The 19156-nt window shown below is 36.3% G+C and overlaps 1 protein-coding gene and 1 long non-coding RNA gene across 2 annotated transcripts; both read right to left on the reverse strand.

Annotated features, from left to right (window-relative positions):
* Nucleotides 1-312: 312 nt before the first annotated feature.
* Nucleotides 313-651, reverse strand: LOC122053854. The gene is made up of 3 exons (XR_006132404.1): nt 625-651; nt 453-560; nt 313-371 (listed from the first exon to the last, which is right to left on the reverse strand). It is a non-coding gene; the product is annotated as an uncharacterized LOC122053854 (long non-coding RNA).
* Nucleotides 652-4155: 3504 nt separating this feature from the next.
* On the reverse strand, nt 4156-10403 carry LOC122050488. The gene is made up of 6 exons (XM_042611387.1): nt 10311-10403; nt 9032-9150; nt 6021-6857; nt 4979-5849; nt 4768-4830; nt 4156-4671 (listed from the first exon to the last, which is right to left on the reverse strand). Exons 1-6 carry the CDS (start codon nt 10401-10403, stop codon nt 4156-4158), a joined length of 2499 nt encoding a protein of 832 aa, XP_042467321.1.
* Nucleotides 10404-19156: the final 8753 nt, after the last annotated feature.

Raw genomic sequence — 19156 nt, forward strand, 5'->3', positions numbered from 1 at the left:
GATTGTAATACTGTTTGTTTTTTGATGCTGCAAACTGAATCATTAACAAAAATTTGAGGATCAATGAAAAATAACTTAATATTTTATAAAGAAAATATTTCATAAAGAAGAAATTCACCTTTCTCTCCAATTGTGGATATTCATCTAAGACTATCTCTTTCATGTATCGCATCACACAATATCCATATTCAACACCACCATTTTGTTTAAGATTACCCTAATGAAATTGAAAATGTCATGCAAGAAGTCACAATCCAAATAATAAGAATTATTAATTGATGTCTAAATACATAGTCACAATACATACTGTCAATTATTTAAAACCTGGTCCTTTTGAAATACCCCTTGATGCATTGTATATCTTGACCCCACTACATTGTAAAAATAGAAAATTAGTTTTTCAACCTATAATGAATTGAATGCATTCAAAATTAACATATGTTACGACTTACTTGGTCACAATAGTTTGCCAAGTATGATCTCGGTTCCTGTTACTCAAAGAGTCCAATAAATATATCATATTCTTATCTTCATTAATTATAGTCAAGATCCAATGGTACCTACACAAAAAAATATAACATTGACTAGCATGTAGTAGGAAAAAATAAATAATTAAAATCTTACCCAGTGTTATATGGGATGAAGCATATGTTATCTCTGTTCGATGCTCCCAACTGAGCAGCAATATGTTGTGATAATTTACTACCTTCTTCATCGACATCGCATGTAGGTATGTGACCAGGATTCACAAATGACACATACTCAGCTCTATTTTCTTTCTTCATGTATTTGTAAAGGTAACTGCAAGGTATTAATTGCAAGGTAATGGCAAAGTAATGAAAAATCTAAATATACCCTATGTAAACCAAAGCAAAAGCATGTGAACAAATATTATGAACAAAGCAAAGCATGTGAACAAATATTGTATTTAACATATAACATACCCCATGTAAACCAAAATGTGTCTGGCACCTATCTCTTTCATCTCCATAAAGCATAAGATATCTTCTCTTAGCAACCATACACTTTTAGGACGTCCAAACATAGCTTCATCAAATTCTATGTGTATGCTCTCATCTTTAGGCATCAATCTGATAACATACGAGTAGATATACTTGGATGCCATCGATAAAGTTTTCTCAATTTCCTTGTACTTGTCCTGATCACCATGAACATCTGAAGGAGCAAATGATTGATGTTGTACATTCTTCTACAATATGTTAAAATATTCAAATGAGTATTCAAATGATTAAGGTTTTTTCCAATACCAACTTTTCAAGAAAATTGAAAGTACCTTCTTCGTTGGTAAAATTACCAACTCTATAGGCCAAGCAACAATTGTTCCAATAGCATCATTGACGATTGTTGGTCCAGACCGAATTGGGATTGGAAGCTCTTCTTCTTCATCTAAGACAACATCAATAGATACCTTGAAATTCCCTTCCCCAAGTAGAACATGATGAATCAGTATATTTGGGCCTCCTTCTGATAGTATTGTACCATATGCCACCACATTTTCACGTTGCTTGACAGCCAAGTTACAATTTTTCCCCTTTAAGAACAATAAGAAATTGTATATAAATATCTGAATTTGAAAGAAAAATAACTTTGACATAAAATTAAGAAGTATAGAACCTCCAAGTTTGAAGTGCCACATTCATAAACCTCCACATCATCTCTCCATTTTGGGTCGTTCATGTTTGAGGACTTGTTTGATATCACAACCTCACAAGTTTGATTATCAATGACCTGAGCAAGTTGAGCCTTTAATTTATCTACTTCAGCCTTCAAGCTCTTATTTTCCTCTGATTGCTCTTTGAAGTTATCGATCGAATCCTTTGGGACTGATTCCCTTTTCTTTCTAGCAGTTTCAAAATAGAGTTGGGGTTTTACACATCCTCCCACGCCTCTAACCCATCCATAGTGTTCTCGATTTCCTAAGGCAGTGGTTAACACATTATTCATTCCAGAAGATTTGAACTCTCCTTTGACTTTCTTTTCCAACAAATCATCCTACAATATGAGATTGTAACAAATCAATCTAAAAATTCTAATATTATTTAGCAAGACAATATGAAAATTAGATAAAAAAAAATATTTACAAATTTTTCAGCGACTTCTGTTATCTCCATATTTGTTATGTTGCCAGATTTGTCCTCGCGGGCTTTTCGCCAAAGTATCGATCTATCAACTTCTTCATTTTCAGCAATTAATTTTTTCTCCCTCTATAATTCCAAAAATGATTAGTTACAAAATATTAAATACGTGCTTGAAAATGACAAATACAATGTTTCGAAGCTTACCAATTCAGCCTCTAAGCCGATGTAACCCTTGCGAGATAGTCTGTGATGATATTTATAATGCATCGTTCGTTCTTTTTGCTTGTTATGAATCACTTACATAGAAGATACATTCATAAACACTTGTATGCATTGAGACTTGTAAGCAAACAAACTATAAATACTTGCTGCAATCATTTGTGCAAATTGTATATGAATCACCTACATTTAAAGACTTGCTACAAATTGTAAACTTGCTGCAAACTATAAACACTGTTATGAATCTCACCTACATATAAAGACTTGTTGCAAATTGTAAATTCGAAACAAAATGTTGCATTTACCATACGTGCAACATTAAAATTGTTGCATTTACCATACGTGCAACATTAAAAATTGTTGCAACATTAAAATAGTTCAAACGTGCAGAATTGTTGCAACATTACCGCAGCGGTAAATTGTTGCATTTACCATACGTGCAGAATTGTAAATGCAAATGCAGTAACTTGCAAACGTGCAGAATTGTAAATGCAAATGCAGGAACTTGCAAACGTGGCATGCAGAATTGTAAATGCAAATGCATAAATTACACTACACAATCAGTAAAATGCAAAAGAACAAACAATACTATACTTTAAAAGAGTTGCTACAATCCTTAACACCATTACGTACAGACTTGTAAATGCAAACAAACAACACCCTACAATTTTGTAAGTTATACAACAAGTTGATATAAGAAAGATTTGTCTATGAGATATTCCAAAGATTTCCAGCTAATACCATATAAGTACGTACCTCCCATGATGGATGAAGTCTCTCATCTACAAATGCTTTCCAAACTACTTTTGGAATCTGATATTGACTCGGTGGAAAACTCAATTTTTCAGGATTATCTTTATTTGGCCAAACAAATCTGCTAGTGAGTTTGTTTTTGAAATCTCGCCATTTTTGAGATGCTGAATTCATCACAGCAGTCTCGCTTTGTGGTGCTAATTCTAACACATTCTGCAACATAAAATATTTGTTGGTACTATTAATAGAGAAGTTGAACACGAATAAGAAAAAAATCAACATACAATCTAGATGATTATACAACTAATATGATAAGAATGAATTAAAGAAGGCAATGACAACATAGAGTTGGAAAGCTAATTTCATTTGGGATTGTATTTATATATTAATCTTACCGAGATCTCTTCCCATACTTTTTGTTTTATATTTTCTGGAACAGTAGGCCAAGACTTTATGTTGATTAGCACCATGGTTCTAGCAACAGAGCTAATGCATGATTGCAATGCCTTTCCATTTGCATTGTATAATGGGCGCCCCATGTCATCATAATCAATCTTCGCTTTTTTCCCCCATCTTGCAGTTGCAGTGAGTTTACACATTGATGTAGGACCCCGTTTATTCTTCTGCACATCTACAGAATGTTCTTCTCTATCAGTAACTCCATGTAGCTCCGCATCGGCTACTCCATGTAGCTCAGCATCGGCTACTTCATGTATCTCCTCAACTGCTACTCCCTGTTTTTTACGACCCATCGAGTATTATCTGCATAAGAACATAAATGTAACCAATGTTAATTTTTTTTACAATAATAGTAACATAAACATGATGTATATAATTACAATAACACATATAAATAAATAACAACACAAACATAAACATGACATAGAATTACATAACATAATTTTTTAAAGTGCATAAAGCATTTCTTCATGTTCAAAACATAAACATTGGATAAAAATACAAAACATCATTTTTACTTTTTTGTGACCCATACACCCTCAATTTCTGATCTAAAATATCTTTCATGTGCAGGAATACAATGAGTATTAACATCATCAATTGGTCGAGAATCTGGAATACTGCTCTAATCATCATCATCTTCCTCATAACATCTATTTGGAACTGGAAGCACAATTGACCACCCCTTTTTTAATGGGTCATCAATATAAAAGACTTGGTTGACTTGACTTGCAAGCACAAATTCGTCATTCTTGTGTCCTCGTTTGTTTAAATTGACTAAGGTGAAGCCACATTCATCGTTGTTGATTATTCCTTTGTCATTTGCAACCCACGCACACTTGAAAAGAGGAATATGAAATTGATGATAGTCTAATTCCCATATTTCTTCAATCACTCCATAGAAAGACACATCAGCTAACAAGGGATTCTTATCTTTAGCACTACATACAAGCATGGTGTTGGCAACTAAAGAAACCCCACTGTTTTGGCAAACTCTATCATCATCCCGCGCCTTTGTTTGGTATAAATTACCATTTATCACATAACTATTATACTTAAGGATTTGCACACGCGGTCCATGGGCCAACCATGTTAATGTCGATGTTGTTCCACCATTGCAACTGTCAATTTCAGCAGCCACCTAACATGTATTCAATTTGCATATGGTGATTAAAAATAGTAGATATAAGTTGTTCAGTGCAAATGATAGTAAAAATTTAATGAATCTAGTATCCACCTTTGCGCGAAACCAATCAATAAACCTCTTGTTGTGAGCATCTTGTATCCACCTTTCATCTTTCTATTTTTTGGGAAACATTGATTTCAAAAATGTTTTATGTTCACTGTAGAAATATTAAAATATAAATTTGTGTCAAACATTAGATAATCTCAATTACATATGCAGAATCATAAATAATACAATACACTTACATTATATAAGGAGATACTTCTTCCATATTTTCTAGCACAGTCAAATGTGCTTGTTGCAGATCAACTTGTTGCACTATAATTGATGTGTTGCATGCTTGCAAGTCAAAAAAATTTGCTTTTGAGTCTCGAATTGATTGAGGGGCTCCAATAGGATCAACGCCATTAAGGTATTCTGAACAAAACTCAATTGCTTCTTCTGCTAAATATCTCTGAACAATGCAACCTTCAGGATGTTTTCGACTGCCCACATAACTCTTAAGAACCTTCATGCATCTTTCAAATGGATACATCCATCTGAAGTAAACTGGTCCACATAATCGGACTTCTCGAACAAGATGGGCAGTTAAGTGAAGCATGATATCCAAGAAAGATGGGGGAAAATATTGCTCCAATAAGCAGAGTGTAACAACCAAGTCAGATTGCAGCTTATCTAACTTGGCTACATCTATAACCTTGCAACAAATATCTTTGAAGAAGAAGCATAATCTTATGATGGCATATCTAACATGTTTTGGCAGTGCATCACGTATGACTATTGGTAAGAAATGCTGCATTAAAACATGACAATCATGGGATTTCAAGCAAGTCAACTTCAACTGATCCATGCACACAATATTATTCATGTTGGAAGAGAAACCTTCTGGAACTTTTATATCCTTTAATGACTTGCACACTTGCAACTTTTCTTTTTTTGTGAATGAGCACGTAGCAAGAGGAAGATATGTTCTTTTCTCCCCAACTATAGGTGTTAATTCAGGCCTAATTCCCATCTCAACTATGTCCAACCTAGCTGCCACATTATCCTTGGTTTTCCCTTTAACATTCATCAAAGTATTAATGAGGGATTCAAAGACATTTTTCTCGATGTGCATAACATCAAGACAATGCCTTACATGCAGGTGTTTCCAATAAGGAATATTAAAAAAGATTGACTTCTTCTTCCAACATTTTCTAAAATTTGTTACTCCTAAATCTTTTTCTTCTATATTGACTTCCAACTTATTAGCCTTTGCATTCTTTATTTTCCCTTTCACACTTATCTTCTTTCCAAACTCACACCTTATGTCAGAAAGTTTGTCAAACAACTTAATCCCAGATAATGGTCTAGCTGCTTCTCCAAGTTCCTCCATGCCATTAAACTCCTTCATTTGCCTACGATATGGATGAAATCGTGATAGGAATCTTCTATGGCCAGCAAATGACATTTTCTTCCCATTTTCCAAGTGTCTTGCATAAGTATCTTCTCCGCATACTAGACACGCATAATAACCATGTGTAGTACATCCACTAAGGTTACCATATGCAGGAAAGTCATTGATGGTCCATAATAAGACTGCTTTAAGAATGAAGAACTGTCTGCGATAAGCATCATAGACTCCATCAACTCCTTCCCACAATCGTTGCAAATCTTCAACTAACACCTCCAGATAGACATCAATATCATTTCTAGACTGCTTAGGCCCTGAAATGAGCATAGTTAGCATGATGTATTTCCTCTTCATACACATATTTGGAGGTAAATTATAGTTGACCAACATGATTGGCCAACAGCTGTACCGACTGCTAAGGTTGCTATGAGGATTAATGCCATCAGCTGCAAGTGCTAGGCGAAGATTTCTTGGCTCACTTTCAAAGTCAGGCCACATATGATCCACTAACTTCCATGATGGTGAATCAACTGGATGGCGTAACTGACCAACAACTCTTGTAGAATCTGCATGCCATGTTAAATTTCTCGAGGTCTCTAAAGATTTAAACATGCTCTTAAATCTTGGAATGGGAGGGAAATACCAAACCACCTTAGCAAGAACACCTTTCTTCTCAACCTTGTTTTTGTTTAGCTTCCACCGTGACAAACCACATCTAGGGCAACTTACGCAGTTTTCATATTGCTTCCTATAAAGAATGCAATCATTTGAACAAGCATGAATCTTTTCATGAGTCAACGCTAAACAACTCAAAGTCTTTTTAACATCATACATTGAGGATGGTAGCTTGTGATCATTTGGTAGCATATCCCCAAAATCTAATAGTAGATCTGAAAATAGAGCATCACTCATTCCATGCCTTGCTTTGGTATTGTATAGTTTCACAAGTGCATTCAATTTTTGTGTAATGTTGACATCCCTTGTATAATGGTTTCTCCGATTCTTCTAAAAATTTCATAAATTCTTCAGGATTTTCTGTATAGTTATCATACGCTGCCTCACACATATGAGCAGTTTCAAAGTTGTCATAATAATTATTAATTGGCTCCTGATTGACACTCCCTTTGACGTTATCATTTTTGGTAGGCTCACCATGTCAAATCCAATTCACATAATTTTGGCTAAAACCATGAAAATAAAGATGCTCTAAAATAGATTTAACCGGTCCTTTTTTAAGATTGATACATTTGCAACAAGGACAATGAATATCATTGGGGTCAATATTGGGATTCTGTAAACAATCTCTAATAAACTGTTCCACACCCTCCTCATACTGCTTAGACCTTCTATCCAAATATATCCAGGATTTATTCATTTCAATCAAGCAAAATCTACAAACAAAGAAAATTTGAATATATTAAAGTGAATAAACAAAAGTTAAAAAAATACTACATATAGTTCAAAAATGTAGAATCCATGCAATTTTAATTTGTAAAATCTAATGCAAGAAGTCATATAGTGACACACAAAAATCATATAGTGACACTCAATTTCAGAAGTCATGTGACACACAAAAATAAAATTAAAACACACAAAAATCAGATAGTGACAGATTTTGATTACATCTTCCTCAATAAATATATAAGATACAATTACAACAAAGAAACATATTTTGTTTATATAATTCTGTCATTTACTAATGTAACCGCAAGTTCTTTTCAGATAAATATAAGCTTCAATAAAATTAGGAAATCAACTCTCAGAAAATATAAAGAGTAAGATTAATCAGACTATTTAGGAAGTCAATTATACAAAATATTTCCATAAACAAGTAAATTTTGTCATATTTTAATCAACTCTCAGAAACATGCACGCAAAGACAAGGCATGCACATAGAGACAAGACACCCCACACTCCAAAACATACACACAAAGACAAGACACCCTTTATTTTATGTTTTTATTTTTATTTTTTACTTCGATAGGAACATATAATTGCATATACTCTTTTAAAGTTGAGATAGACACAAATTGTAAAAAGGAATAAGGCATGAAGTGATTTTGTCTCCAAACACAAGCCCAAAGTCACAGAGGTTGTGAAACAATGGAACAACAATCTCTCATCAAATGATGGACCTAGAAAATCAAGGTATAGGAGGAACTAATTGCATGCACGTGCTCAAGGGGCTATGATTGTTAACAATCAAAAAGGTTAGTATAGTTCAAATGTAAGCGTGGTGTGTCGTAAAAGAATTCCTCTATATATTCTTATACTCTTTTCATATATCTTTTGAAGGATGCCTTGCATTGTCTAGCTCAATTTGTAGTTACAGATGAAAGGTTTGCTTGAATATGTAATTAACTTTCAGCAACAAAATTCTTCAAATCAAATTCGCTCACTAAACAACTGTAGTGTACTAGATCTCTTTCTTTTCCTCACTGCATTGCAAACAAACAAACAAACTATACCAAACTTTCAAAGATGGACCACCTGCATTGCACAAGACTTCTCTAATGATTAAGATGTGACTTTAAATGAATTTTCTACCATTCTAATGTATCAATAATGACACTACACAATTATGACACTCAATTTATAAATTGTAAGTGTTAGAAGAATCATATCCGAATATCCTATGTATGCATTGCAATCTTGTACCAAATTGACAACTTAAATGATTTAGGAAGATAGTCTAGTCAATGGAAGCAAAGGTCTAAACTTGATCATAATCCGATTGTAAAACTAATTAAATGGTTTAGGCAAGACAACAAACATCAGTAACAGAGTGTAACAACCAAAATGTCAATTGAGTGATAGATTTATGGAAAACTAGAAGAAACCATAGGAGGAGATGCCATAAACTATAGGGAAGGAGATGCCCTAGAGTAGGAGATGTTAGAAACCATAGGGTAGAAAACCAACCTGGTTGACGATTGAGCTGATGGGGCTGAAGGATCGGATCTGTTAGAGACGGCGACCTCAAACTCGGCAGTTGTCTCTTCTTCCCGTGGCCAAGAAACCTCAAAGAGGAAGACACGGTGCTGCAAGGAAAGGAACGAAGGGGGTGGGATAGGGAAGACGTGTAACGACCCAATTTTCCTCATTAGGAGTTCTAAAAGTGCTTTAAAATATTTATAAATACTTTAGAAAAATTCTAGATATTTTTAGGAATTTATAGAGTATTTTTATGCAATTTTTGGAGTTCGTTTGGTATTTTTACCAAACGAAAGAAGTTTAAAAAAATATATATATATAAAGTGTTAAGGTTGGGTTTTGAACCCTAAACCCTAGACCGAACTAGACCTTAACCAAGGTCAGCCAATCAACTGAGCTAAGCAAGTTTTGTTATAATATAGGGGAATTAAATATAGTTAAGTAGTTGTAATAAATGAAATTAAAATACCGTTTAAAAAGGAGCCGAGGGCGGCTCGAACCCGAAACCTTCGGGAATCCAACTTTCCAGCGGACCAAGCGAGCACGCTGATATTTCGTGAACAAATCAATCACGAATTGGTCTTAAGCCATAACCCTAGGTTATAAAAGGATAGGTAAGAGAGGGGTTAAGTTATTTTTCTTTTCTCTCTTTTCCTCTTCTCCTCTCTCGCGTCGGCGATTCCTCTAGGGCGAAAAACACAGCCGAGCTTTAGGGCGTCTCCGGTGGCCGGCCAAAGGCTCATTCAAAGGCTTCTTCATCTCCTTGCGTTCCTCTCGTCGAGGAGGAGCCGTAAGCACAAGGAGGGACCGAAAGCTCGAGTTCTCCGAAGCCCTAGAATTGTTCTCGCCGGCTGTAAGTCCAAGGAACCGATGTAAGTGCTTCCTCACCTGCAGTAGAGTAGCTCCGGGTTCTCGTTCCTTCCTTGCTTTCGAATTTTGCTATGGGGATTTCCGTTTAGAGCTTGTTGCCGTGAGGTTGATTTCTTGTGAAACCTGCTGCCGAGAATCTCAAGGAAAGGAATTAATTGGTTTGTCAAGCATATGTTTTGGTTTCTACAGATTTCGAATTTATGCTGTAAGTTTATTTGAGCATAGAAATCATTTCTTTGGTTTCTGCCGTGAGTTTTGGTTAGGGCAGTGTTCTTAAGGGCAGTGTTCTTTTAGCACAGCATTCATTATATGGTGATTTAGAAATTCTGTTCTTACCACTTAGCAAGCATGAACAACCTCTTAATTACAGAGTTCGATTTTTGATAATAAAGCTTACAGTTTGCCCTGCCATGGAACAAAACTGTCCAGTTACATAAAGCTTGCAGATTGGTGTTTCCCTCTTTGCAATTCCTGAACAGGGGCAGTCCATGTATAACGAGCATAGCAGCTTAGTTTTTCCTTGCTAGTTAGTGAGCATGAATGCATTGGCAGATTCTGTTTATTATTTCAGTAGGCATGAAGTTCGGGTTTCCTTAACTGCAGTTTAGTGTTTTTGTGGCTGTCGTGAGCAGGATAGCCCTTAGTCTCGTTCTGGATTTTTGCCACCTATGCATATATGTGTTAGTAGATATGTTTTCCTTTGATTTACGACTGTTGTAGCATACTTGAAGAAGTCAGACTTGCTCTTACGATTCGGATTTCCTGTACAGCTAGTATGCTTTGTTTTTCTCGCTTTGGATTTCCTGTACAACACTAGAACGGCTAAAAGTTTAAGAGTAGCTAGTGTGCATTGTATTCCTTGGGTTGACTGCAGAATTTCTGGACAGATTAGAAGGAATAGATTTAGGTGTGGTAGTAGATGTGTTCATTGTTTCATTTTTAGTGTAGTTTCCTTTAAGCAACTAGTGCTATAGCAGTGCAGATTTTTGATTAGTATGCAGATTTAGTTTTCTTGCTATTTTAACAAACATGATCAGCCCTGTTTATTAGCCTTGCAGTTTTAGTTTCTTCTCTATTTTTTTAACAAGCATGAACATCTACTCTCTAAGTATATGCAGTTTTCCTTTTAAAGAATGCAGATCTTTCTTTCTTGATTTATTTCTGCTGTAGCATGTTTAAAGACTTCAGATTTGTTTTCCTGTTTTAATCTGTTATAGCATGTTTGAAGAGGCTAGTATTTTACTTGAACAAGTATAAGAAAGATAAAGAAAAGAAAGAAAAAGGCCAAGGCCTTAAGTAGATCCCAAAGTCAAGACTTTAGGGATTTTGGCACACAAGGTGCTAAAGAAAATGCCGAGGCATTATATAGAAGTATTAAAAGATAACAAGTATTTTACTTTTATCAGTGGCACTGTACTGGACTCTCTGTCCTTGGGTTGGGCTCCCATAGTCGTCCCTAGGTTTAGATAACCTAGTAGTAACGGCTCGGCCGACGGTCGACGGTCGACGACCATAGGGTCGCCAAATGGGCCGCCGAATGGGTCGGGTCGTTACAAAAGTAAAAGCACAGTTGCCGGGCCCAAGAAGAAGATGATTATTATTTTGAAGTATTATAATTATAAGTTTTTGAAAGTTTTACATAAGTATAAAGTATTACAGAATAAGTCTTTAAACCAGTGAAATAAGACTCAGAAGGTGTTTAGAATTCAGTAAGCTTAGTTCTTTATGCTAGCATGATTGTATAGATTTACTTTACATGTTTAGCCTTTCAGTATGTTTCTTTTACTAGTAGATGAGCATGAGTAGATTTCCCTTTGAGCATTCAGTTTTAGATGCACATTCGTGATTTTGTGAGTTAGATAGCGCTTACTAAGCAAATTTTGCTTATAGACTACACTTCCTCTTACTGCAGATACAGGAAAGAAAAGATATAGAAAGGAAGGCGACAAGGAGGTGTTCGAAGGATGTGTGATGCCAGGACTATGGAAGCCTTGGGACTTAGTTTAAGAATTTATTAAGATTGTTATTTATTAAGAATGTATTAGATGAGTCATTTAGTCTTCCGCTGTTAGTTAATTGTATGTAGATTGCATGTAGGATGAGTTCAGTTTAGTAAGTAGATATTTGTGTGTTGTTTTCTTTATTTTGGATTTATTATACTGCGTGGTTGATTGATAAATGTTCCAGTCGCCTGTGACTGTGTATATTATGTTATGTATCAATGATTATGGTCACCGGTACAGGGGAGATTCTGTCGAAATTTTTCGGTAGGGTTTCTTCGAGGATTTTAATTATACCCGTTAAGTAGAGTTAGTAGATAAGTAACGGTCATTCTTAGAGAGTAGTAGTAGTAAGAAGGGTGGTCGTTACAGTTGGTATCAGAGCAGTTCCCATTCTCCAGCATCACACATCAGCACCCTCCTTACCGTCTTCAAGTAGGAAAGTACTTAAGTTTTCTTTTATACTTTCTTATTATTTACAGTGTAGAGTATTTGCTTAGAAATGTTTAAGTAAGATAGAAGTTCTTGATTTCTTTTGTTTACATATGTATATATGTTTAGAAAGTGTAGGGACGATATTAAGTTTCTCTACATAACTAGATGTCAAGAAGAGGACGTCCACGTACCGTTCGTACTGAGGACCGAGCACAGGAGAACGAAGAGCCCAGGATAGCTGAACCAAATCTTTCTGAAGTTGTTGCTCAACTCCAGAGACAAGTGGCGGAGCAACAACGAGTAATCGTCAATCTGGTGGCGAATCAGCAGCCAGTCCCTCCCACTCCTCCAACTAATAATGTGGAGACTCCAGTAGTGACGGAGGTTCCACCAGCCGCTCTGGAAGTCCCCACAGTACCTAGAAGACAAGAAGCCTATCTGATACAGTGGTTGAAGCTGAAGCCAGAAAGTTTCTCCGGCATGACTGAGCTCTGGGATGCTCAGGCTTGGTTTAAGACACTGGAGAGCACCATGGAGCTTCTTGACTGGCCAGAAGTCGAGAAAGTCAAGTGTGCCTCTTTCTGCCTATCAGGTGATGCTCGTATGTGGTGGGAGAGAGTTAAGAGCAAGAGGTTGATCAATCAGATGAGCTGGGCTGACTTCGAGACAGAGTTTTACGAAGAATTCTTCCGCCAACGGATCACTAATAAGCATTTTGAGGAGTTTATGGAATTCAGACAAGGTGACCTATCGGTGGAAGAAGCAGTGAAGAAATTTAATAGGCTAGCCCGTCTCTGTCCAGAGCTAGTAAGTACGGAAAAGGAACGAGTCAGAATGATGCTCAGGATGCTGAGACCAGTAATAGCACTTAATGTGAGTAGTGGAACTCACCCGCCCCAAACTGGCGAAGAGCTAGTTAGCAGAGCATTAGTCGCTGAGCACTATCTGGGCAGCATCAAGGCGCAACGAGCGCAACATAAGTCAGTCAAGATGGAGGACAAGACAGCAGGGAGTCAGAAGCTCCAGGCAAGTGAGCAGGATGGGAAGGGTAAGGGTAATAAAAGGAAACGATGGAATACAAGGGATAGCCAAGAGGGAGATCCAACAAACAAGCAGACCAAGTTTCCTCCCTGCCCTAAATGTGGGAAGATACATCTAGGAGCCTGTCTTTTGGGTACAACCGGATGTTATTCCTGCGGCCAAGAAGGACATCTAGCTAGGGCATGTCCTAACAAGTTTAAGGCACCTCAGCCACTGTCAGCGCAATATGGAAACGAGCCTGCACAGTTACACCACATGACAACGTCATTAGAGGGACCCAATCTCAGTCAAGGACAGTTGGAAGCCCCGCCCGTTCCAACCAATGCCAGAGTATTTTCTCTTACTGAGGAAGAAGCTGGCGGTGCCTCACAATAGTCGCAGAATTATTCTAAGTTCGAGGACGAACTTTTTATAAGGTATGGGGGATTGTAACGACCCAATTTTCCTCATTAGGAGTTCTAAAAGTGCTTTAAAATATTTATAAATACTTTAGAAAAATTCTAGATATTTTTAGGAATTTATAGAGTATTTTTATGCAATTTTTGGAGTTCGTTTGGTATTTTTACCAAACGAAAGAAGTTTAAAAAAATATATATATATATAAAGTGTTAAGGTTGGGTTTTGAACCCTAAACCCTAGACCGAACTAGACCTTAACCAAGGTCAGCCAATCAACTGAGCTAAGCAAGTTTTGTTATAATATAGGGGAATTAAATATAGTTAAGTAGTTGTAATAAATGAAATTAAAATACCGTTTAAAAAGGAGCCGAGGGCGGCTCGAACCCGAAACCTTCGGGAATCCAACTTTCCAGCGGACCAAGCGAGCACGCTGATATTTCGTGAACAAATCAATCACGAATTGGTCTTAAGCCATAACCCTAGGTTATAAAAGGATAGGTAAGAGAGGGGTTAAGTTATTTTTTTTTCTCTATTTCCTCTTCTCCTCTCTCGCGTCGGCGATTCCTCTCGGGCGAAAAACGCAGCCGAGCTTTAGGGCGTCTCCGGTGGCCGGCCAAAGGCTCATTCAAAGGCTTCTTCATCTCCTTGCGTTCCTCTCGTCGAGGAGGAGCCGTAAGCACAAGGAGGGACCGAAAGCTCGAGTTCTCCGAAGCCCTAGAATTGTTCTCGCCGGCTGTAAGTCCAAGGAACCGATGTAAGTGCTTCCTCACCTGTAGTAGAGTAGCTCCGGGTTCTCGTTCCTTCCTTGCTTTCGAATTTTGCTATGGGGATTTCCGTTTAGAGCTTGTTGCCGTGAGGTTGATTTCTTGTGAAACCTGCTGCCGAGAATCTCAAGGAAAGGAATTAATTGGTTTGTCAAGCATATGTTTTGGTTTCTACAGATTTCGAATTTATGCTGTAAGTTTATTTGAGCATAGAAATCATTTCTTTGGTTTCTGCCGTGAGTTTTGGTTAGGGCAGTGTTCTTAAGGGCAGTGTTCTTTTAGCACAGCATTCATTATATGGTGATTTAGAAATTCTGTTCTTACCACTTAGCAAGCATGAACAACCTCTTAATTACAGAGTTCGATTTTTGATAATAAAGCTTACAGTTTGCCCTGCCATGGAACAAAACTGTCCAGTTACATAAAGCTTGCAGATTGGTGTTTCCCTCTTTGCAATTCCTGAACAGGGGCAGTCCATGTATAACGAGCATAGCAGCTTAGTTTTTCCTTGCTAGTTAGTGAGCATGAATGCATTGGCAGATTCTGTTTATTATTTCAGTAGGCATGAAGTTCGGGTTTCCTTAACTGCAGTTTAGTGTTTTTGTGGCTGTCGTGAGCAGGATAGCCCTTAGTCTCGTTCTGGATTTTTGCCACCTATGCATATATGTGTTAGTAGATATGTTTTCCTTTGATTTACGACTGTTGTAGCATACTTGAAGAAGTCAGACTTGCTCTTACGATTCGGATTTCCTGTACAGCTAGTATGCTTTGTTTTTCTCGCTTTGGATTTCCTGTACAACACTAGAACGGCTAAAAGTTTAAGAGTAGCTAGTGTGCATTGTATTCCTTGGGTTGACTGCAGAATTTCTGGACAGATTAGAAGGAATAGATTTAGGTGTGGTAGTAGATGTGTTCATTGTTTCATTTTTAGTGTAGTTTCCTTTAAGCAACTAGTGCTATAGCAGTGCAGATTTTTGATTAGTATGCAGATTTAGTTTTCTTGCTATTTTAACAAACATGATCAGCCCTGTTTATTAGCCTTGCAGTTTTAGTTTCTTCTCTATTTTTTTAACAAGCATGAACATCTACTCTCTAAGTATATACAGTTTTCCTTTTAAAGAATGCAGATCTTTCTTTCTTGATTTATTTCTGCTGTAGCATGTTTAAAGACTTCAGATTTGTTTTCCTGTTTTAATCTGTTATAGCATGTTTGAAGAGGCTAGTATTTTACTTGAACAAGTATAAGAAAGATAAAGAAAAGAAAGAAAAAGGCCAAGGCCTTAAGTAAATCCCAAAGTCAAGACTTTAGGGATTTTGGCACACAAGGTGCTAAAGAAAATGCCGAGGCATTATATAGAAGTATTAAAAGATAACAAGTATTTTACTTTTATCAGTGGCACTGTGTTGGACTCTCTGTCCTTGGGCTGGGCTCCCATAGTCGTCCCTAGGTTTAGATAACCTAGTAGTAACGGCTCGGCCGACGGTCGACGGTCGACGACCATAGGGTCGCCAAATGGGCCGCCAAATGGGCCGCCGAATGGGTCGGGTCGTTACAAAAGTAAAAGCACAGTTGCCGGGCCCAAGAAGAAGATGATTATTATTTTGAAGTATTATAATTATAAGTTTTTGAAAGTTTTACATAAGTATAAAGTATTACAGAATAAGTCTTTAAACCAGTGAAATAAGACTCAGAAGGTGTTTAGAATTCAGTAAGCTTAGTTCTTTATGCTAGCATGATTGTATAGATTTACTTTATATGTTTAGCCTTTCAGTATGTTTCTTTTACTAGTAGATGAGCATGAGTAGATTTCCCTTTGAGCATTCAGTTTTAGATGCACATTCGTGATTTTGTGAGTTAGATAGCGCTTACTAAGCAAATTTTGCTTATAGACTACACTTCCTCTTACTGCAGATACAGGAAAGAAAAGATATAGAAAGGAAGGCGACAAGGAGGTGTTCGAAGGATGTGTGATGCCAGGACTATGGAAGCCTTGGGACTTAGTTTAAGAATTTATTAAGATTGTTATTTATTAAGAATGTATTAGATGAGTCATTTAGTCTTCCGCTGTTAGTTAATTGTATGTAGATTGCATGTAGGATGAGTTCAGTTTAGTAAGTAGATATTTGTGTGTTGTTTTCTTTATTTTGGATTTATTATACTGCGTGGTTGATTGATAAATGTTCCAGTCGCCTGTGACTGTGTATATTATGTTATGTATCAATGATTATGGTCACCGGTACAGGGGAGATTCTGTCGAAATTTTTCGGTAGGGTTTCTTCGAGGATTTTAATTATACCCGTTAAGTAGAGTTAGTAGATAAGTAACGGTCATTCTTAGAGAGTAGTAGTAGTTAGAAGGGTGGTCGTTACAAGACGCGCATGACCGAAAGGAAGGGTTAGGGCGGTGAAGAAAGCACTTCCTCTTCTTCCCGTGATAAAGGCGATGATGAAACCTAGCACTCGACTGTGTCGATCGGGGCGGCGGTGAAGAGTTTTTCGTGAACAAAAATGCTAAGTTATAACTTAGCGTATAATTTATTAATAAATTATTAGGATTTTATTACATGATTAATTTAAAAATAATAAACTGATTAATTTATTAATAAATAGAAAAATGTTTTAATCGGTTGAGAGTTATTACTTCAGCATATAAACATATGAATTTTATTTTGAGACTTATTACTTCAACAAATATATATTATGAAGTAAAATATCAATAAAATTTAGTAGTGAGACCCACGATTTTTAATCTATAAAGTCTAAAATAAAATATACTTCATTAAATTTATTATCGAAGTAGATTATTATATATTACTTCATATTTATAAATCACCGAAGTAACTTGTGGCGAAGTCTATACCCGATTTTCACATAGTGTTTTTAACCATGTTCATGATTTAAAAGAGAGTTTAAAAATTAAATATTCTCTTTTATAAGTTTCTACAAAAGATTAAGAAAAGATTTGATATCTTTCCTTATTTGTATATTGAAAGAGATTTTAATTTTCTTTTTATCCACATGTTTAAAAGAAAGATTTTAATTTATAAAATTTCCTTTTTATAATTCACCATGAAGGGAAAATTATTGGAGAAATTTTTTTATAAATTTCCGGAAACAAATTAGGAAGTTTTAATTCTTGTGTTAACTAAAACTCTCCTTGTTTTGGGGAAATAAGTGGCCGACCATTACAAATTGAGAAGAGAAAATTGTTTTTAATTAAATAAATTTTCCTTTTCATGGCATAAGAATTAAGGAAGTTTTTATTTAAATTCCCTTATTTTTTAAGACCAAGGATTATAAAAGAGGGGGTAAAGGTGCCTTCATGGCTAACGATTCTATTCTTTTTCTCTCCCTCTTTTCCTTAGTGTGGCCGGCCATAGATGTTCTCTCTTCTTCCTTTTCTTTCTTCTTCATTGGTCGAACCTCATCATCTCATGGAGCTTGAAGGTGGCCGGATTCTAGCATGGAGAAGAAGGAGAGAAAGGAAGCATCCCTTGGAGCTTGGTGATGGTGGCCGAACCACATCTATTCATGGAATATTTGTGGTGGCCGAATCATGCTTGGAGAAGAAGGTGGCTTAGGTGGATTCTCATCTCGGTAGATCGTTGCCCACACAACATCCGGGATAAGAAGAGGAATACTGTAGAAGATCAAGAGGTCATTAAAGTTTACAAAGGAAGGTATAATTAGTAATTAAATTACGCATCATACTAGTTGTATTTCCTTTGTATGAATTCCAAACACAAGAGGCATTAGATTCTAGATTTTCGGAATTGTTTCGAAGATGTGTTTCTTTTTGTTTTGTTTTTCGAATTTGTGATTCGATTGTTCTTTTTGGTTAACCTAGAGTTATTTAAGGAAATTAAATATTAGCTTTCCTTAAAAGACTTTGTCTAGGCGGTGGTGGTTGCTCCCATATCCAAGAAGGCCATGTGCCTCGCCATGCAGTCCTGGAAGTCAATTTTGGAAATTAATATTTAATGGAATTAATAACATAGGTGGATTTGAATAAATAGTGTTAAGTTCCGCTTGCGATTCAAATCTAAACCATTAAGAACAGATAAGTTAAATTTGAAATCAATGATGTTAAGTTCTGTCTGCGATTCCTAATTTAACTTCTAACGAACACAATAGGTTATTTAAGGAAAGGTTCGACACTTGTACAAAAATTTTGTACAGTGGAATCGGTATGTTTTCATAGGACTATCCAACAATTGGTATCAGAGTTAGGGTTTGCCTCTATGTGTTTGGTTTTCAAATTAGGTTATGCATATGTCCCACATAATTTAGGCAGGATAATAGTAGGATGTGCTTACTTTGTGGTTGCAGGCTCCAACTATTATGGCTTATAGATGTTGTGTGTAATTGGACCCTTGGACATGTCAAGGGCATTATTTTGTGTGTGCATGATTGTATGTAACTAATACAACTGGAGCTGTATTAGCCCTAGGATTTTAGAATTTTATTTTCGATCTAGATTACATGTACATTCCCTCGTGGAATATAGGATCGATATATGTAAAATTCTATTTTTGTCGCGGATCGGATTCTTGCGAGGCGTGGTACTTTTAGAGCACCAGAGGTGCAGCGGAATAAGAAGCAAGA

This window comes from Zingiber officinale, chromosome 3A (genome assembly GCF_018446385.1).
Source record: "Zingiber officinale cultivar Zhangliang chromosome 3A, Zo_v1.1, whole genome shotgun sequence".
NCBI classification, from domain to species: Eukaryota; Viridiplantae; Streptophyta; class Magnoliopsida; order Zingiberales; family Zingiberaceae; genus Zingiber; species Zingiber officinale.